Consider the following 22,283-nt stretch of genomic DNA (forward strand, 5'->3'; position numbering starts at 1 on the left):
CAGGCAGACACAAGATATCTCACACTTTTTTGCAAGTACTTGCAGTTTCCTGACAATGTTCCATCACAGACTATATATTTTGAAGGGGAATATGTGACCTGAATCACTCTTATCTTGTTGCAAGTTGAAGAAAATATTTTTGTGTTACTCTAAGCTGCTTTGTTGCAGCAAAATTGCAGTTCTGAAGTTCAAATGTTCTTCATTCACATAAGCTCTGAAACATTCTTTTGTGGCTGCATTTCCCTCTGCTTAGTTGAAATTTTAAAATTTGCTACAGAGAAATGGGCATCTCTAGGAAGAATACAAAATAAAAATGTATATTTTTAGTAGTTAAAAAAAGTTAACAGATGACTTATGAGAGGAAATCCCTTCAGGCCATAAGGTTAGTATTCAGGGTTGTCTTTAATATAACACGATTCAGAGTCATTAATAAACTTATTAAGGAAGCATTAATTACCTAGTTTTACAAAGTGCTCCTGTTCCACCAGTCATGGATTGCTACAGAGAGAGAACAACAGTCAACAGCTCCTACTCAGGCCTTAAGTAACTCTAAACGTCTCTTGACTTTAACAAAATAAATTCACTTTCCAGCTTAGAAAGAGACAAAAGGGGAGGAAAAGCTGCCAAGAGGCATATTGCTTTTCACTGTTAAAGAAACTCTCAGTGTGTTATGTCTCCCTACATGACACGGCAAATTCAAAAGCATGTTGATATAAGATTTTGCAAACAGACTAAACATTACTTGAGGAATCTTTACAAAACTCTCAAAAATAAACAGAAAATTGAGAGATAAAACTACTGACTAATGCTTCCTTTGAGAAAGAAACTTGAGAGTGACCAAGAGAAGAACTGATTAATGTTAGACTTTCAAGTGGCGTAGGGGACTACCCAAAATAAAGCTATAGTGGGGCAGAACTGCGGAGAGCTTGCAGCCTGACCTCTACAGGTTTTACACTGTGCTTCTTTCTCCAACTTGCAGCTTCTCATCTTCATGCGAGTTACCAATTGCCTGTAAATGACAGGTAGATCCCACAGGTAGATCCAGGCTAAGGTGGGTGTCCCCTTAGCATCAGCACTACACACAATGCGCTCAGCCAGCAACACTCTGCAGTCTGAAACTGTAACCCAGTTCATGCTTCTGTATAAACATATACCCTATGATGAATCCTAAAAAGCTGCAATCAAGAATATTGCTTACACAGTAGTTTGACAAGCAGCTCGGCCAGTGTAAGCCACCACTGCCTCCCAAATTGTAAATCAAGCAATTCCTAATGTCATTTTTCCTCTTAAAATCTCAGCAATAAAGCTGAGGCTTTTGCCCTGGGCCACTATTATCAACAACCAAGTTATCCCTTCCTCATTATGCTACTCAGAGTAAAAGATGTCCTTGACATTTACCACAAGAAAAAATGGTCATGATCTCTAGTCTGAGAGCCCAGAAGTACATATTAAGACACACAGAAAGAATAGAAAGCCAAAGAAAGAGGCGATGTTCTTGGGAGAGCAGCAGCTTTGTAAGCTGTATAGAAGATTTTGTAACATAGGGTTCTTGGTTTACCTTAGTGCTTACCAGCTGGAGTAAGGAAACTCCAGGGTGCAGATTAGTAATAAATGGCTCATGAAAAAAAAAAAGAAAAGAAAAAAATAGAGAACCTTCATCCAGCAGCATCTCCCTGGTGTTATCAACTACTGAGATGTTTCATTTTAGTAGACAGTCTAACTGAAAAGCTGTTTGGTATTCTCAGAAAGGGTTTTTTTGGTGGTGGTTTATTGTTGTTGTTTGTTTGTTTTGTTGTTGTTTTGCTTTAAAGAGACAGAAATTTGAAAGAAAGCACCAGATTGCCAGCAAATCACTTTTTCAGGAACCTAGAGAGGGAATAAAGCTCAAAAGAAGAGTTTTTGCAGACTTTTGCTGCACTTCATGTTTAAGCTTCAGGTATAGTGTTTACATGTCAGTAGAGAAAAAAAATCACCTACAATCTAGACATGCTAATCTCAGTGTTTGTGACCTGGTTTAGAAATAAATGTTTGAAGGTACATTTTCTTTAAAAGATATAGAAGAACCTGGAGATGAATGCTCAACATTTAAGGCCCTCCATCATGGGAGCCCGAGGTAAAGTATTGCTGTAGATCACAAAGCAAGTAAGATGGAAAACATATTAAAGGATATGAAATATATTTCAAATTTCTTAAGCCTATTTTCTAATGCTCTGGAAAAGCTGGAGATGCTTCAAACAGGAGTAATCTCCAAACACCACAGCAGGCTTTTACCACGCTTGGAGATTTGGAAGAACTTCTGAGGGACCAGCCAGAGGTGGAGACTAAGTTCACAGTGACTGGCTAAGAGGCTCAAGAAGTGGAGCTTTGCAAACAGAACTTTCTGGTATTTGCTTTAACAGACAGAGGCACAAGAATAAGGACCATGAACTCCTGCTCCTTTGGCACACAGTGCCCAGAGAAGAAGACTTTTAGAGATAGGCTAACTATACTATTGTTTGACTATCAAGCCCAGTGGGAACTGTCTCCTTGCAAATGCATCATAAGAAACCTACCCTGGCAAACACACCAGCAGGATATTTTTCTGGCAGTGGAATGGATGAAAGCTGATGCTGAATTCAGAAGCTCTTGTCTTGTAAGTTATATTCCTTCATGCTCTCCTCTAAGGATGGCATACACTTCACCACCAAAAGGACACTATGAGGGGGCGTGAAGCTTTACAAGTAATGAGTTTGCTGTTCAGCTACAGATTCCAGGCTGCAGCTTTCGGTTCGAGTGACTGCCTTAGATTAAGAGTCTGAGAAGACAGTCTTTGGCTAGACAGAAATATCCTAGGTATGAGCATAACGCATGGAAATACAGACTAATCTTATACCTTCTGCCCCCAGGCAAGGTGGTAACTCAGAGGGACAGAAAAAGGCTTTTCTCCCTGGTGTGCTTTAGTCATATCCCGTTCCTCCCCTTTGTTACCAAAATTTATGAGGTTATGAAATTGAGAGTGATTTTCCTTTTCTTTACTAACTGGGGAGAGTTAATTAGTGATTTAAGTCGTGAATAGTGGGAGCAGTATATTTATGGAGCAAAGCAGTCTTTGGCATTTGAAAACAGGCAGACTGGGCTCTACTCCTTATTCATTAAGAGCTACTTTCACAAGCAGAGAGACACAAGAGAACCAATACACCCTTTTTTTTTCTCCCAATGGAGGGCTGAACAAAAAGTGCCCTGCAGTTTGCCCTCCTTCAGCAGGATTCCCATGGCTGCAATATGCATTTCAGAACCATGGCTCTCCACAGGGGACCCAGGGCAATGAGAGAGAACAACAGGATTGCAAGAAGTTGCCAAAAGGCCGCAGCTGAATTTAGAAACAGTTAAGTAAGCCTTTTCTTCTGCTGTACAATCAGAAATATACAGTTGATGTGGATTTTAAAGAACAAAATCCAGCTACTTTTGCACTGAATTATACTGCTGTTATGATTTCCTACTGATCTTAGCCAAAGAAGGTTTTAAAAGTATGAATGTCAAAATGTCAACCACACTGCTTCTTTCCACCTAAGTTGTAGCTCTTGTTTACATAAGCAAAATGCAGCCAAGGGTTTGAAAGGCCTTTCAGGGCAACATGAATCATTTTGCTGGGCACTGCTCTGGATTCTGCTTCTTCCTTCCTCCTCATTCTCGAAGGTCAGATAAACGGTACCAGGAACTTCATCTGAAGCTCTTCCCTGCATGATAAAAGACAGGAATCTTTCTGTGAAGGTTTTGGATAACTGTAGTCATAAGCTGAAAGCAGAAAACTCACCTTGGAGCTAACCATAGATATGCATCTGCTTCTTATCAAGTGCTTTTTTCTGCCCGCCCCATCTTTTAACTCTTTTTTCTGTGTTTGAGTCCATATAAATTTTTACCATCAGGAGGCAGGAAATAATGTTTACATAATCTAAGACAAACACCATTCATAGAAGACTGTGAAAACTTCCACAATACTTTCCATTTACTAATTAGTGCCAAGCATTGCATCATGTACTACACAGCTTATTCTCCAATAAGCAAATTCTATCCATCGATCTCTCCATGGGCATTTCTGCAATGCAGAACATTTCATTTCAGGACAATGAAATAAAAGCAGGCTTCTGCTCTTCTTCAAAGCAGTCACTTAAACAGAGCTTGCTGAACTATAGATCTGCAATGGTATCACATGCAAAAAGAACAATACAATGCAAAACGGCATCTGAAACTATAAATTTAATAATCTTTCAAAAAATTACTGCATCTATTCTGCAGGCAACATGCAGCTTTTGTGTACACATATTTTTCAGACTTGTCAGAGACTCATATACAGGAAGCATCAGGGTGTAACATCCCTCAAATGCAGAAATCCTGGTGAGTTGATGTACTACCATAAACAGCAGGCTGCAAATTTAAACAAGAGTACAGAGGTTTTTGTCATGTGAGGTGGAAAGTGGTAAACATAACCTGTGGGAAAGACAGAGATGCGACTCCGAGCACTGTGTACGGACACTTAGAATATGTAAGAGAGATCTGATAGTTGAAGGCAGAGCACTTTCCAGTTTCACAATAAAGAGATGGACGAAGCATGATGGCCAGAAGATTCTGCTAGAAAAACTGTCCAGAAAATATAAAATATTTTCCTAGAAGTGATGATAAATACTGGCATGTTTTACAGGAGAAGTCATGCTGCCACTTGAAAACACAGGAAGGTAACAAGGGTCTTTTATTTAGCTTCTGTGAGACCCATTACAGGTCACAACAGATGATTGCAGAGCTCCCCTCTGGCCTGACTCTCCATGAATCTGTGAATTTTACAGCTTCATCCTGTGGGGCCAAGGCATTTTGGCTCCATACCAGCAACGCACTTACACACAGGCTGCAATGAAAGCTGGCTCTCTCTGCTGGAGCAGGGCCAGCGCCATCAACCTCTTGCAGGACAGGCCCAACCATCTTTAGCCATCCCAGTGTTTGACCACTTTGGGCTTTCTTTGCCGCAACAGCAATCAGAAGCTTACAACAGCAGGGACTTGGAAATCTAAAACTTCCAAAGCAGTGGGATACTTTTAACTCTTGCTTATCTAGCATCTATTTTGCTGAGGTAAAAAGGGGGTGAAAATGCCAGTGTAGAGTTTTTTATTATGGTTTCACTCAGCAATAATTTAATTGAGATAAGGAAAGACAAGTTGAGGCAAGGTACTCTAGGAAGACGAGCAAATGAAAAACTTGTCTTTCTCCAAAGACAAACTTAATGTAATTACTCACTTGAAAAAAGAGGATTAAATCAATACCTCATGGCTAGAAATACATGTATGCTGGAAAAACCTAACTTGAATCATTCTGAATATTAGCCTGGAAAGGATGTGAGGCATTAGGAAGGTTCAAACATCTATACACATGCACACACACAAACACTTATACACATACAGAAAAATTATAAAAAAAGATTAACAAAAATTAGCTGGAATACAAGTGAAGGATCCTGACCTTCAGTTGAAAAAACAGGGTGGGAGATGCAATTTTTATGAATTAGAGGTCAGTTTGGAAACAAACAATCCAAATTCCATATTTTGGGTGATAGTTTTATGAAACTATTATATTAAATTATTGAAATAATTTAAAACTTATACCTTTCCTTCTTAAACTCAGTATGACATCCTTTGAAGCTGTCATTTACTTTCAGGTTGTAACAGACAGTAAATTTCTGGTGGTCCAAACCTCTTGCCAAGAATTTCTTTCATGTACCCATAACATTTTCTTATCTTTTTTCTTCTTCTAGTATCTAACATAATTCAAAAGAGTATTTTGATTGTTCAAAATACTGCTTTTTTCATTGCTGGTTTGTTTTGTTTTTTTCTCTTTTTCATGTTTTTAAAAGTGAGCTGATAACTGGCAGGTTATTATGAGTTTGGTTTACCTACAGCAAGATATGTTTTGCCCTTGATGAAATACAACGAGATATATCACATATTTTCAAGAAAGCACAAAATTATGGCCTAGGAAATTCTGAGTTAAGCATGTTTCCAAGATTTTGTCGTTGATTTAAGATGATAGAAGTGAAAATAGATCTGAGTTTATTTTTAAAAATGGAAAGAAAATATGCTTTAATTCTTCTCAATACTTAGAACAGCATATGTGTGAAGCAACTCTGCTTTATGCATTTAAGTGGAAGAAGTAGAAGTAGGATGGAAATACACTCAGGCTTTAACACCAAGTCAGACAGAAAGGCTTGAGAATGAGTGGGAAATGAACACATTCAGATTTTTGTCCATTTTCTTTCCAACATTAGAAAAAATCTGGCTAGAAGATATTTCCAGTACTCACTCAGAACAGATTACATTTATCTCCTTCATCCTGTCTACAAAGGAACTGTTGTCAAAACATTGATTAATTTACAAACCTGTCAGATTTGGTCTCTTGAGGTGGTGACAGAGTTGTCCCATAACGAGTAGTGGGGGTTGTAGGAGCACTCACACCAGCATAGGGTCGTGGAGAAGAGTAAGAGCTGCTGCCATAGCTATTGTATCTGAAGAAATGGGAAGAAAAGTATGAGAAAGGGAGAGACAGAAAGAATCTGTCAGCAAGTAGGCATGCAACAGTAAATCCTCTTGTTTACGGGGTGCTAGTGATCCCATACCCAAGAACTTCTCAAACATTCACCTTCTGGAAATGTTGCTCTATTTCCAGCTTCCAAACACGCAACCTATCATGTACTTTTAATACCAACCATGTCATGAACATACGTGATGCAAACAGTGAACTATATGTAAGGAAAATAATGAGAGATTAGAATGGTCCTCCCAAGTGACAGCTCATAGTAGGAATACTTGAATTACTGCTCAGTTACTGAAAATTATTAGTTGCTTTGGGAGTTGATATCCAGTCATTAGAAAAGGGATCAAACCAGTCCAAGTCAGCAGTATTCGTTTCCAGTGAAATTACGGAAAAAAGCAGCATTCCCAAGACATGATCAGAACATGGACACCCATGATTTGCAAATGCTTGTATTTTAAATGGAAAGCAACCACATTCTTTTCAATTAAAGCCGGCAGCATTTTCTTTTCCCTCCCCCAACATAAGTAATAGCTTATGTGCCATTTCTTACAATGTCTGTAAAAAATCATCACCATGGTTAAAAAGACATGTCTCCGGAAGCACGGCTTTAGAAATTTCTATCAGCCCTTCCCCTTATTAAAAAAAAACCCCATAAACTCGCTAGACTTCAATGCGAGCTTGCTGATCAAAGAGAAATTGTTTCCAGGACTCCTGGAACAGTCACCTCCCCAGAGTCCCTTCTATCAATGTTTTCATCCTAGCTCCTGTACTGAATAGAAAAGGCAGTTGTGTTGCTTTGCTGTGCCTTTTAACCGTTGTACTTAACCAACATGTCAAGGAGAGATTCCTGATTTGGCAGAATGTTAATATTCCTGTTCACAGACAATGCCATTTTACCACATGGAAAGTATATGATGCTCTGTAGGTCAGTACTCTGCAAGACCAACTCATCCAAATGACAAAATTAATTTCAGGAAATGGGGAAACATAATTTTCATTATTATAATTCAAAAGATATAATATAACCTCCTTCACCATATCCTTTCTCTGTTGCTTCTTCCCTCCCACACATCAGCACTCAGTAATTTCACTTGGCAATTTTATTTGAAAAGGCTGGTTGGTTTCCTTCAGCTCCATTTAGCACACTCATCTAGCCATGCAAAACTTCATTCAAAGTTTCAAGTTTGATTCCTTAGGGTTCAACAGCACTGCTGCCTGCCAAGGCCCACGTTAAAATCAGAAGAGATTTCAGTTAGGTGCTTTTATAATGGAAGGGATTGTGCTTTACGGAACATGCCCTCTTGGACAACAATTCCAGGTTTATGTTTTAGAAAACACCCCACCACCAGAATCTATTTTTGAGACACCATGCTGACTGCCCAGCAAAAGGGGAATAATTTTGGAAAAAAATTCTAACATGCATGAATCTGAACTAAACAAGGAATTTTGCAGGAAATAATTGCCATCCAGGCCTTCTTCCCCTATAAGAAGACTCACTAGAAACTGGAGACAGTGGCCCGCTGGAGGGATGTGTAACTGGACAGTGTGGAGCTTCCCTGGTAGCACAGTCCTAGCTTGCGTCTTCTCTCTGACTCAGTCCAGAAAATGTTCTGCCTGTACCTGTACTGAATGAGCGATGAGAAAACTCCACTGCCCTAACAAGAATGCAGAGCTCACTTGGTATTTTCCTGACACTAACAGAAACCTCCATTTCCGTTTTGATCAACTGAAAGGAGACCTTCTTGTCAACCATTACATATGCTTTTCTTCTCCTCTGCCCCATGAAAAAGCTGACATAGTGCAGAACCCTTTTTCAGACCAAGGAATTTCAATCAGTCCAAAGCTAACTCTCTTGAAAATGGAGGAAACACACCTCCTATGGACTCAGACCTACCTCTACTAAAAAAATAAAATTCAGAGGGACTGGTCTGGACACAACGTCCCATCAGACGGAGACTGAGATGCTGGAAGAGTAACATGGCAAAACCAGAACATCATAGATTCACAGAATATGCTGAGTAGGAAGGGACCCACAAGGATCATCAAGTCCAACTCCTGGTCCTGTACAGGACCACTCCCACAAGTCACACTATGTGCCTGAGAGTATTGTTCAGGGTAAGTATGTACCCTGTACACAAAGTTTATCTTTCTAACCTTCCTGTGGTACTGGCTATTACTTCCATTTTCCCTTATCCCAGGAGCCTTCATTCTCAAGAAACCCCAGACCTTTACCTCTTTTATGGACATATTACTGCCCAAATTTTGCAAACTTTGCCTTCCCTTTCCTCCAAATAAACCCAGCAGAATTCCCACACATACAACACCCTTGATCCTGTGTAGAATTAGAAGTGCAAAGGATGGTCAGAGAAAAAAAAATCACTGCATAAATATTAAATATTGTAGGTACAGGAAATAAAAAGGAATCTACTCTCTAAAGTATAGAAGCAGCAAAGGGAGAGTAATAAATGAGTGTGAGAGGTCTAGGGGAAAACTGCATCTATGCAGAAAAATGTAAATGTAGAGGAATTCCAGTTTTCAATTTGCAGGTAAGAAAAAATACGTGAACTAAGTCCCTTGTCAACTGCTACTTGGATTTACAGGCTTTTCAGCAATGTGAAAAAGTGACAAAACACACCCACCTATTAGAAGAGAAAGATCAAAAATTAAAAGGATCAAAGCAATCAAAATATTTGGTCACATGCAGAAATTCAGAAGGACTGCTAGAGAGAGGAAGAAATAAATATACATACAATATAAGTGTACGTTTTCAGCACCTAATTCAAAGAACACTGACAATTGGGAGAGACAGTAAAAAATCGTCAACCTCTTTTCAAGGTGATTCTCTATCATTGTTTTTAATGCTACTTACTGTCAATTTGTTTTACTTGAAAACAGACTGAGACAAAGCAATTTTTTTTAATTTTACATGGGTAGGATGGGGAAATTAAAATTAAAAATTAAGAGAAATGTAAGAGGAACAACTGAACTGAACAGATGTTGTGGGGATAAAACTGTCTATTCTGAGTGCTATATTATCTTTATAGATCTCTTACTACAAACATGAGTTGAAATTGCCCATGACATGGACATGCACTGTAATCTAACAACAAATTTTGGATTTGGTAGTTCAGCCTTTGAAGCTAGAATTTCACTCCTGAATTTCAAGTGCTGATCTGACCTCTCTTGGTTTTATAGCACAAGACTTCCATTAATTTTCATAAAATCATGCCTTCAAATTACATTTTGTAAATGAGAGCAAAATGGGGCTCCTTTCTGTGATCTCCCAAATCATGGGTTATTTTTCCACTGCTCTATAGAGGAAACCAGGATACTTATTAACCATAGACCTCAAAGAAGAGTAAGATGAAATGAAGGCAACAAAGGCAACAAGAGAATATCAATCAAATCAAAATACAGGCTTACAGGACTAAAACTAATACAGTATGTTCTGGAAATAATACAACACATAGAGTGCACTATTACTGCTATAAAATTCTTGAAAGGTGTTATTCATTAGCTAAAAATTAATGTCAGCTGTATAGAAACTACCTGTTTTCCCTCATCATTTCTGCTTCCTTCTCTTTCACAGATGCTGGAGACTCTTCAAAGTCATATGAGAAGAGGTGAAAAGGAGTATGTGGTACATAAGGTAATTTCTCCACCGTTGGAGATGCCTTTGGAGTAATGGATGCTGAGGAATTTTGGGGAGAGCCCAGCAATGCTGTCGCAGGTGAAGATGATGATGAAAGGACAGAATTATGAAGACAGACAGATGAGTCAGGCACAGAAGTGGAGCTGCTAGAAGAGCTCTTTGCTCTGGAGCAGGAAAGAGACCTCTCAGCTGGAGAAATGGTACTGGAGACAGCTGAAGAACACTGTGAAAAGTTTCCATTCACAGCCTCACGCACATCTTGAACCTCACTGCAGGAGGAAAAAATCATGAGAAAGGGAAGAAAAGGAGAGAAAAGGGGAAAAGAGAGATCAATAGATAGTAACACTTGGAGGGGAAAAAAAACAAGTAAAGGAGTGTCAGACAATCAAAAACTTTCAAAATTTAGAAAATCATCACCTCTTTTCAAATAAAGTAAGATAACTCACATCTTTGTATCCCAGTGGGATTCTTCTTGGGGTTGGAAATACCAGGGAAAGGAAGCAACTCAGTTTAAAGGAAAGGAGAGTATTTAACCTACAGGCTTCAGAACTAATTTTAATGAATCTTTTCACAAGTATTTTCTGAACAATTTTCATGAATTTCAAGTTAGGTTGTAAGCATCATCAGAGCCAGTAAAAGCAGATTCAACACACTGGATAACATGGTCCACAGAGTACAGGTGCTTCAAGATGCATGACTGTATGACTGTTTCTTGAAGCATTTTCAGATATCTGAGTATCATCCTCCCTGGGGATATGATATTTTTACTAGAAACGTTCATCCGTCAAAGATGAAAATAAAAAGGTACTCAAATCACAACTGTTCTGTCAAAATTCAAGTTTATAATGATCCTGAAAGCAACGCCTTACCAGACCATTTGTCTAGGTATGAAGGCACTAATTTCTGATTTCTCTGAGTGTCGGTATCCCATGCTGGTATTAGATAGAGACTTGCAGAGTTGCATCAAGGGAAACAGAAAACACATCTGTTTTGCTCTACTGAAGACATATGTTGGTGAGTGACAGAAGGCACACGGCAGGTGAAAAGCCATGGGATCTGCACTCCAGGATATCTGTTCTCACTAGTAACTCCAGCAAAAACACTGTGCATATGCTTTGGGCTGAATCATTTGGCAAGTGGCTGATTTCCTTCTACTGAGACCACCTCTGTGCTCCACTGACAGGCATGGAAGGCATGGCCCTTAATTGAGGATTGTGGGTTTGGCACAGTATATGCAACAAAAACACAAAACATATATGTTGGGATATTATGAAGTGAATCATCAGATATATACCAGCTAATTGTTTTCACAACGGAAGCAGAGTGGGCAATCTGGAAACCTTCATCTGTTGCACCTGCTGTGCTTGACAGGAGACACTGAAACCAGGCTAGTCCTACCTGTCCTTACAGCACCTGACAAGAATGGCCAAGGTACAGATCATTTTTGTAATGCTACAGTGACAGTGAAAGGAAGTACTCAGAAAAGTCATAGGAATATCATCCAGTTATCTCAAAGTGATTATTATTTTAAAAGACCAATGACCTGAAAACACATTATGATCTCTGTGTGGCTCTTCCTCACGTTTTTTAATAGTACTTTAGTATATGCATGCAATTTACTAACAACTTGTGCCTTTACTTTGACTTTTAAGAATCAGATTTGAGGAAATTATCACTTAATTTTGAAATTTCAAGCAGCCATTGGCAAGATTTGCAAACTGGAAGATATTAATAACAACAGTACAGTATTTTCTTTGGAATTCACACATTAAACAGTTTCCTTTCTTCCTTCCGTGCTGTACAGTGTCTGCATAAATGTGGTTTATTTAAAAAAAATATCCAATCTCATTTGCTGAGTTGCAAAGCCAAATAATTTAACCTAAATCAAATGTCTGTCTGGAACAAAGAATGTATTTTCTTGCTTCCAGATTATTAGAATCAAGTTGCTAAATGCCAAACACATATTTATCTCACATCTAAGTGGAAACTTTTACATGAGAATATTGATAGGTGATTTATTTATATCAATATTTACAGAGATGGGCAAGTGTTTATGAAATTATATATATACACACATATATATCAGTTTAGCCTCATAGTGGCTCTTTGCTATTAAAACATGAACAAAATTGATAGAAATCATAGGCAGCACTCAAAAATGCATATGCTACTGCATAGCAACAGATATTTCTAACAAGGTGGCATTATAAAGACAGGGATGAAAACCTGAGAAACCAAGTAACATCTTCAGCAAAGCATTGCAAAGTTTCACCATTGCCTTAACTAAAAAGATAAACCTAAGCCATGCTTAGAAGCTATGCTTTCCAGTAAACCCTTTAAGATTTGTGAGCATTACATAAAGGGAGTGAGTGCAGACAGTGTATTGAACCTATATAACTAAACACGTTTCCGTTAACACTGCCATGCCCACAGCCCTCCCCAAAGGTTTTAAATGCAGAAACATTTCTTTGGGCAGTGGCTTTAACAGGTGATCTAGGAATGTGAATGAAAAACTAGATGCTGCTGCACACTGTGCTGGTGAGTTCATGCCAGAGCCTGAAGAAAAGGTGGAGGGACAAAGCTGAATCCTGGTACCTGGCTTTGACCTGCCTATTGGCCTCTTCCTCCCCCTCATCCTCAGTGTTGGGCTCTGTGACTGGCTGTTCTTCTTCCTCCTCTTCATACTCGTCCTCTCTGAGGTCAGACCAAGGAAAGAGGTATGCAGTGGGATGGAAAGACAGAAGGCGGAAGAGAAAACAACATGAGTCCCCAGAAAAAGAAATGTAATGAAGTTAGAAATGGAAGGAAAACACTGAGGAGGAGGGAGTTTTGGCTCCTCTATGTTAAATTGAAAGCCACCTAAAACTTACTGCTAAGTATGTGCTGGTGCAAGGGTAGCTACCAATATAAAAATGTTATCCTCTACCCTATCTATATTTTTAATATTAATTTTTGATATTCAAAGATGTCATTGTTTTTTCTTGAGCTTGGTCTTCTATTTGCTGCTGCCCTACCTGCAGAGGCATTAATGGAAAACATTCATGACAATACCAATGTTCAACACATTAGTCATTAAGTTGTGCCTTTCTGGCTTAAAGGACAGTACACACTGTGCTGGCATGGTACAGCTGGCATTCGACATTGCACTTTCTAAATTAACACAAATAAAACATTCCTGTTAAGCAACCAATAGCTCAACTGGAAAACAGGGTGAACCACTGAGTTAGAAATAACAGAGAGACTAAATCAGTTCAGGACTATTTGCAAATAGTAACATTTAAGTTATTGGATGACAGTACATGAATTATTTCAGTAGAGTTATTAGTATGATAAAAGCAGGCTTCGGTTCGGTAGTAATTCTGGCAAAAGAGAATTGTAAGTCATGCATAAAGGCTCCATAACCTACAAACCACATAAGGAAAAAAAGAAAACTATATTAAACATGACAAAAAAGGCTACATTGTCTTGCTTCCTCTCCCTCTCATCTATGCTTTTTCCTCCCCAAACCAACAGACTCATGGAAGATTTAGAAAATATTCTCTCTTTGGGTTTCTTTTGCATTTGCGAGTTCTCCATTTGATTTAATGCTGTATACCATTAGGTTATGCTCCGTGCAGAAACGAAAGAATACAAACAGTAATGAAGTTTGTAAGACACTCATATTCCTTGCATTTTCCTGAAAGGTAGTTTTCTTTCCTCTAATTCTGAAGGGATGCTCAGTGGATTTTTTTCCATTTAGAATTAATTGCCATGTTATAAGAATAATGAATATATACAACGTGAGATCATGAACTCACTGAGTGCAATGCAAAGGGTCAATGCAAAATTTGTTGTATATATATGGACTTAGTTACAGACTAATCAGGAAAATGGCAGCACCTGGAATTTTTCCAATATTCTGACAAGGTAGACACTTCCAACCATTCCTAAGGTCACCTTACTTACAGAGACACTTCTCAACTTCCACATATATACTGGTATACAGAAAAAAAGAAAAGAAAGAGTTGACCAGGGAGCATTCATATAATTCCTTCTGCTTACTAGCAAGTAGCTCAAGATTATCTCTGCTATTATCTCCTGTGAAGGGAAACATCTACCTGTTAGTCCTACAGCAATCACACTTGGGAAATAACTCCTGAAGCTCTGTGGGATCATGGTTCTCTGATAAGACCACAATGCATCCTATAGTGTTGGCAGCACAGCTATTGCTTATATAAACAAGCATGGCCCCATTATTATGGGGATTCCAGGATCAATGATGTCAAAATTTCTCCCCCGCTCAATTGCCTCAAAATGCCCAAAATCATAAATGAAATAATCATCTGATAGAGTGAATCTCATAAATCATAAATTTGAAAAGGTTCTTTTTGAATTTATTCCTTCACATGAGGGTGTGGTAGTAAGGATGGGAGCTTACACAGTACAGATTGAACTGGGAACCACTGAGTTATAATTGAACTGAACAGAGAAAGGAGCTGAAAAGAAATTTTAGAGATTCCAGCGAGATCATTCTTCTGTCAGGCCAATAACTCTTTCCTTAAGTCTCCTTGTCTTCTAGATCAAAAGCTTAGAAGAAACTTTGATTGGAAAGCTCTTTGCTAATATTAACTGTAGAAGGACGGTAACTACATGGCAATTGCTTGGAAAAGCTGGAGGGAGGAGCTGGCTCTGAGTGAGCTGGTTGCAGAGACGACTGGTGTGCACAGAGGCAAGCATGCTTTCCAACCTGGGGGAGCCAGTTTGGTCAAAGGAAAACTTGCACAATGGAAATAAGTGTGTGCTTATGAGAGGCACTCAACACTTGGAAAGGCCTCTTTTTGCAACTTAACCCACAGTTTCAGACTCCTTGACTCTGCCCAGAAATGGATCAGAGGAGAGGGGTAAGTTCCCAGGTAGGAAAGATGTGTGGTCTTCTTTTAACCAAAGTAATAGTAGCAGTTGTTTCCCAGTCTTGTTAGAGAACACATATTCTGCCCATGAAAACAGGTAGTATCTGCTAGATAAATCTTTCCTAAAAGGTAGAAAAGGAAAACTTCCATGTGAATATTTATTAAAACAGGAAAACACCAACTACAGACAAATGAAATTCGGATGCTCAAACAGAACAGCAGACACATTTGTGAATTCATCTGGACTGTTCAGGGTTATGTGTTCATTTTTGTGTGCAATGGAGAAGGGATGATGTAGAAAAGTTCACTGTCCCTCCCACGTACACATGCAAATTTTCTGTCAATGTAATAGTAGAATTAAATTAGGAAAAAGGATTCATCGGGAGGTTTCTAATTAAACAAGGCTGCAGAAGCCAGTGTGTTTTTCAGTAGCGCAGAGGAATCTATCCTGTTTAACAAGAGGCAAGTATTTATCCTGCAGCAGGGAGGAAGGGTTTCAGCTAATGCTGAAAGATCGGATATATTCAGCTAACCTTAAGGCTATTCCTGGGTTACTTCAGTTACGATGATAAAAGTATTAGATTAGAAGTATTTATACAAAAGCTTTATGGTACTGAAAACAAATTTCAAAACAATCACTGTGTTTATTTTCATCTCTAAAATGGATTACTGCTACAGGCTAACACCCCCACTAAACAAATAAACAAAACCCCAAGCCCCCACAGATCTTTATAAAATACATCATTGGTCATGGCAACTCACAAACATTTTCTAGGGTACAGGTTTTGCTCAGTTGTTTCAACTAAAATTTGATATGAAAGTATTTATAGCCCCTTAAAGTAATGTGCATATTAAAAAAAACCCATGAAAGTGCAATTTACGGATTGAGAACCACTAGGGTAGCAAAACAAAATCTAGACAAAGGACTGAGAACTAAAGGATTAACTTTTCTCCTTTTTAAAAAAAAAAAGAAATAAAAAGAGTGTCAATTAAACTTGTCCTGTTGATATTAAATAGCTACTCAAAGCTGAAGAGAGAAAAACACTGACAAACACAGATTGGTAAAAGGAAATGATAATAAAGGGAGCTAAATTTGTCCATAAGTTTAGCTGAAGGGAGGGGCAAAGTCCATAAAATGCCCGGCGTTGTACCTCATGCACATCTAACCTAGTCACAGTGAGATAATTTTAAAAGTAAGGCACCGCTCTGAAGACCATGGCTCTTACTCCACAAGACTTCAAGGCACCAAAAAATGCTCTCCATCTCACAGGACCCTAGAGCCGAGCAATCAGTGTGTACAAAGTTGTATGTAGCCTCTGTCCTCTCCAGGCTCTCCCTAATCTCTTTCCTCTGCAAAGTTTTGACAAAGGCAGCTTGTAGCCCAGAAACACAAGTTTCTCACTGTCCCTTTCCAAAAAAATCCCAAAGGTAGAGGTAATAGAAAAATCAAAGGCTGTGAAGGAATAAAAAAACCGAAAAAACAAAACAATTAAAGAAAAAAAAAAACCAGAAAGCAAAACAAAAAAGGCCCACCAACAAAATAAGCACGAGCACAGAAACACATCCTGCTCTGCTTGGTGTCGAAAGAAATTTTGAAAGTGTAAGATAAGCTTTAAATCATTTTAATTTGGGAAGAATTTGATCAATAATTTTTGAATATATAACAATAGAAAAAGGATAGTCTTACCATAATTAGGCTACCAATGATTTGGTCTGCACATACAATGCACATAGAAGTTAACTCATGAGATAACAGCACATTAAAATATCTTCCTTGTGGTATGATTCCACTTTGTATAGGGCTCATTTAACCTTTCTAAAGTCTTTTTCCTTCTAAATTTTGCAGCTTTAAGTGTACTTCTGAGCCTTTTGCAAGCATCCACAGATTTATATAGAAATTTCCAAGAAACACAAACACTCAACTTCAGCGAAAAAAGGAGTCTTTGAGTTATGAAGTGACCCAGAGAAGAAAGTACTGGGGAACTGTAAAGCTATTGGTTAGTTTTCCCACACTCTCTGAAAATCACCTTATGTGCCATTAAAGACATTAAATACAGTTTAGCTTCTTCAAATGACTTCCATTTAAACTTTCACTGCCTTTGACACCCCACCCCTGGAAGTGTTCAAGGACAGGTTGGATAGGGTTCTGAGCAACCTGGTCTGGTGAGGCGTGTCCCTGCCCATGGCAGGGGGTTGGAAGTAGATGATCTTTATGGTCCCTTCCAATTCAAACCATTCTGTGACTCTGTGACCAGGATTACAGGCTTCATTCAGTGAAATAGGTCACCATTAGCCACTCCACAATATTATTCTAAATTAAATACTACAATTGATCTCACAATTTTTCCTTTCACGATTGTTTCCCACTCTCTCTCCTATAAAACCTCTGACCTGTTTTACCTCTTACGACTTTGGAAGCTGCATCCCTGAACCCCTAACAGGTGCCATCAAGGAAAGATCTTTACAAGTCACAGTGGATCCAATTTTACTTTCTCTTGTCATTGTCCTTATGAAGGACAATGAGTGAAATTCCAGTTTCGCAGGTTAGACAGCACAATTCATAGCCAAATTCCTAAGTCATTGTAAAACAAACAAATGCTTTAGTACACTTCTGCTGCTTCTTCCTTTCTTCTATCCTAGTTGCCAAAACAGATTCAACTAGTCTTTTATGAGAAAGCTGAAAGTGGTAATAATTTAAATTCATCATTTATTACTCTATATAAAGATACAGTAATATATTTTCCTCTTTCATTAAAAATAAAATGAAAGAAACAACCTATTAACCCCACTGCAATTTTCCATTCCACTGCCACACGTGACAGACCACCGCAGTTGGTGCAACTATGCAAAGACGAAAGTACATGAAATGATCTGCATAACAACATACTTACAAAGCCTCAAAATTTGACCTTCTGCATACAGCAAGACTAAGATGCATAATTACAAAGGTCAAAAGGAAAATGATCCTGGTATTTCTTCCCTAAACAAAGAAAACAGTTCAGACAAAAACTTGAGGAACTGACAAATGATGTGAAGTACATACACTCACTATGCCTTCATATGATGCTGTTCTTTAGGTTACTGTTACTTTCTTATCCCTAAAATATGATCAGCAACAGTTTTGCACACCTAAATAATATCTAGGTAACACCTCCACACTTGTTATATAGGACATATCAAAGCAGAGCAAGACAGCAGAGTATTGCTTAAGATACTGTCAAGGTTTTGCAAAGACTTTTCAAGAGTCACAACTCTCTGATCATTGAACATGATTGCTGTTTTTACATTTCTGTGAGCAGAGGGGTAAAGAAACATAGATAGATGTAGCTAGATTTTTAGAGCAATATATACTGAAATATATACAGAAAGAGAGGAGAAGTGGCATTTTCAGCACTTGGAACTGCATATTGGTTAACACTTGAAGGTCACGGTTCTTGATCCTTACTTCAAAGGGAAATGGCATCCTGCCAAACTGCTGGATTTTTTTTCTCCCATTGCATCCTATGTGTTAAAAAAAAAAAATTCCTGGCCTCATAGGATCATGTTTACAAACACTGTAAAACACACTGTAGAGGTGAACTCTTGAAGGCATGTAAACTCCAGTGCATAAGACACTATCATGCAGATCCAGAGAAACACATTCACCTCCTGGTTTGGCATTGTATTTCCTCAGGTAGTTCACCAAAGATAAACACTCAGTGGAAAAATAAAGTAAAATAATGAAAGTCAATGCTGTGACTTTATTTGCCATGCAGCTATAATCTCATTTACACTTCAGTGCCTTTTTCATTCCTCTTGAACTTTAAATAGGAAAATCTACCATTGCCTTTACAGTAAAGTACAGTGCTGCCAACTGGACTCTGCATTTATACCAAGTACTAAATATTTCCTTTCATCAAGACCCACAGTCAGCAAAGAGTATCCCTACTAGAAAACCTGATATATCTACAGAGATACTTTAATTCAAATAAAAAGTGATGGTATCAACGGTAATAGGACCTGTACTTGAGATACTCATCAAGTTGTAACTTTTAAATTTTTGTGTTATTATTACTTATGCATTAGTGGGTCAATCCTTACCTATACATCAGTGAAGTCTTTTTTTATGGTATGGCTTCAAAGGAAAATTTTTCTTAATCTATTTCATGTCTCTTCCTCTACTGCATTCCTTATAGGAGCTTCCAAGATATTCTTACAAAGACTAAGATTACAAATTTCACACTTCTATTCTTTCCCTACAAGTCTGCTTGATTTCATGCTTCAAATAACCCTATCTGCACAGGAGAAATAAGTGTATCCTCCCTACTCCAAACCTAAAACAGCAGACCAGATTTTGTACGTTATTGCTGTCAAAGACTAATAAAAGTCTGATTCTATGAACAAATTCTACCTTACCAAGCCATTTAATTTCACAGATAAATCTTCCCAAATCCACTTCTTTTTTATATTCCATTTCCATTTTTACCCATACCAATCAAATAGTGAAAAAAGCTATTATCTCTCCTACAACTGATCATATGCCATTCTAGGTCAAAGCACACCCAAATGCTAGGTAGTTCAGCTCATATGTGTGTGTATTAAAGAGATTCTTAGCATATCCACAGATATGTGACTGCGTGTTTATCTCAAAGATGTTTTCTTCGTCAAGTTTCATGCCTCAGTTGTTTTAAATATCCAAAACTAGGACCCAGAGATAAACATCAAGGAAAAAAAACCCACCCAACATGTGTTTTCTTCTATTACAGCAATAAAAAAGAAATTAACTTCTTCTTTCTCCTGGGCCTTTAATTCCATACCACAGCCTGAGTCTTACATTAAATGCTGATGTTGAGTCTTCCCACTTTGCTGTTTCATAGCTATCCTACCACTCATCATATTTGACACAGATAGTAACTCTAAGAGATGGGGAATGTAGCCATCCTAAACAAAATAAAATAAACCCCACCCACCACTATAACCAGTACTTTGATTTATAGCCATAAATATTTATAAAATCAAAACATTTCATATAGTGTTGTGGAAAGTCACTATAACTTGAAACATCATGACAAAACCTAGAATTTTGCCATAGTAAATGCTAGAAAAGTCACAGATTAGTTATGGTTTAGGATGTCTGAAAACATGGAAAATGATAATAATAAAAAAGAAGTCTCAGTTGTGTTTTGGATGAACCAACCCTGCAGCCCTGGCTCTACATGAAGCAATTTGAACAATCAGTTCATGGGGTCTAATAGTCAAGCTAAGGCCTGTGCTGTTGGTTAGAAACTCAACAGGAATTCGAAGCTAAGCACAAAAAATGCTTAGCGTCACAGGCTCAGCTGTATTAATTGTTTTCTGGTAAAACCAAAATAGCGTCACGATCTCTGCCTGCAGCTTGGCAATCCTCAAGCATCAAGAACATGTATTTTCTAACAAACAGATCCTTATGACTTTTCTGCACAGCTTGCTTTATTTAGACAAAAATTTCCTAGTTTTTCCCTAGGGCCATAAAGGGTGTGAAAGCTCTTGAGCCCAGTGTGCACCATGCAATCACACTGTTTCCATCTAGTCTAGAAATTTGTGGGAAACTTTGGAATTCCCTGTGCTACTCTTTGCTCAGAGGAAGAGTCCTACCTGCCTTTAAGGCAGGACCCTAACTAAAGTTCATAGACATGCAACTCCCTGTTTGCATCTCTGCTGTTTTTATCTCATAAAGCTTTAATCTTATATAGATCTCCTGAAAGTTTGTTCAGACCAAAAAATCTGGAAGCCTCAGGTGAATCTGAAAAGTTAGTCTTCCTCATACTTTTTAGCTCCACAGTCTAAAAAAGATAGCCTGCTGAAGCCAGCTTTGGTCACTGATTCAGGATCCAGGCTCCACTCTGATGAGTTCTTAAGATGGTAGTCAGTTCTTTCACTTGTTAAGTGTCAAACACAGGAATAATGACAAGAAAGTACTAACCACAGTCAATTTATCTCTAGATGAACATATATAGTGTTATATGATCAATCTTAGTAATTCTTTGGTGATTTTTGATGATATAAAATAAATCAAAGCTATGAAGAAAAAAAAGAAAGCAGAGAGTCTAATAAGGTGAGGTAAATACCTAATCTTAGCTATTTGCAACTTCATGAACATCAGTCTTTGATTGTAACTAATTCCATAAAGCTTTGATGGAGCCATTCAATCCAATGTTGGTAAGAAGTGTCAGTGTAAATCTCATAGAAGCTCCTCTGAGTGTGTTGGCTAAGTCTGGATGACACAGCTCTGATGGGACACGGTGGGAGAGAGATGAATATGGTCTCTGCGCAGTACCGAAGAAAGGGAAGTGCACAGCAAACCGAGAAACACATTAATCTGAAAAACTGGGAGAAGCCCTTGTTTCTGCTTTTTATGTACAGAACTCCTTAGAGCAGTGCTGAGAACTTCTGAACTACCTGCCTTCTACTCCCTCAAAGCCAGACAGGACAAGACTGAAAGACAGACAGACAGAAATTTGCCTTTTAATGCTTATATAGCCAGAGATCATTGCATACAATAACAACATAAATCTAGTGTAAATTCCATGCCACTCCTTAGATTTTTCCCTGACTCTATCCACGTGTGTGGTTGGAAAAAGCTAGCTTTACTTTAAAAAGAAAAAAAATCCTAACACAATCCATGGAAGAATGTGTTTTAAAGTCTAATGCTTAAGAAACAGCATGGTAGACCACAGATTGAGAGCACACAATTTGGACCAGGGCAGAAAATCTTAGGAGGTACCCCCAGCAAAGGGTTTTTTAAAACAACGTTTTGACAGGACTGAAATTCTCCGCAGGCTTATTGGTGTTCCACATCATCATTGTAACAGAAAGCAGTTTAAGCAAAACAAACTTGCTGGTGGTCAGGACAGGCATCTTAAAGTACGTTGCAGTAGGTACAAACCCTTAAATCAACCTTCAGCCTTTCTTAGTTAGCATTTGTTATCTACTTCTTTACTTATTTATTTAGTAACAGGCACATCAGGATCCACGAAAATTATTTTAACACAAAGCACATTTGAGTCCTTATTTATTTTGAACCACAAGCTAAAAAGCAATACATTTAGTTTGGAAGAAGGCTGCCAAATGGATGAAAAAGGCCTGCAAGTTGTCCTTTTGGTTGCCCTTAGCATTTACGGTCAACTTTACCCAGCTCAAAACCCAAAGTCTGCTCTCAATTAGCCTGG

The 22,283-nt window shown here is 38.2% G+C and overlaps 1 protein-coding gene across 9 annotated transcripts in view; it reads right to left on the minus strand.

Moving 5' to 3' along the window:
* The window catches only part of FHOD3 (formin homology 2 domain containing 3), a 387,784-nt gene that overhangs the window by 88,728 nt on the left and 276,773 nt on the right, over window positions 1-22,283 (minus strand). For 5 of the 9 annotated variants that reach the window (XM_027643901.1, XM_027643903.1, XM_027643900.1 and 2 more), the window contains 3 exons: window positions 12,803-12,901; window positions 10,105-10,476; window positions 6,401-6,526 (listed from right to left, as the gene is read on the minus strand). In XM_027643901.1, coding sequence (XP_027499702.1) covers window positions 6,401-6,526; window positions 10,105-10,476; window positions 12,803-12,901 — 597 coding nt within the window. Of the gene's footprint in view, window positions 1-6,400; window positions 6,527-10,104; window positions 10,477-12,802; window positions 12,902-21,524; window positions 21,528-22,283 lie in introns of all 9 variants that reach the window. The other 4 variants (XM_027643906.1, XM_027643905.1, XM_027643904.1 and 1 more) reach the window with 2 other exon arrangements.

Source organism: Corapipo altera, unplaced genomic scaffold, assembly GCF_003945725.1.
Source record: "Corapipo altera isolate COAL_440 unplaced genomic scaffold, ASM394572v1 24b, whole genome shotgun sequence".
Taxonomy (NCBI): domain Eukaryota; kingdom Metazoa; phylum Chordata; class Aves; order Passeriformes; family Pipridae; genus Corapipo; species Corapipo altera.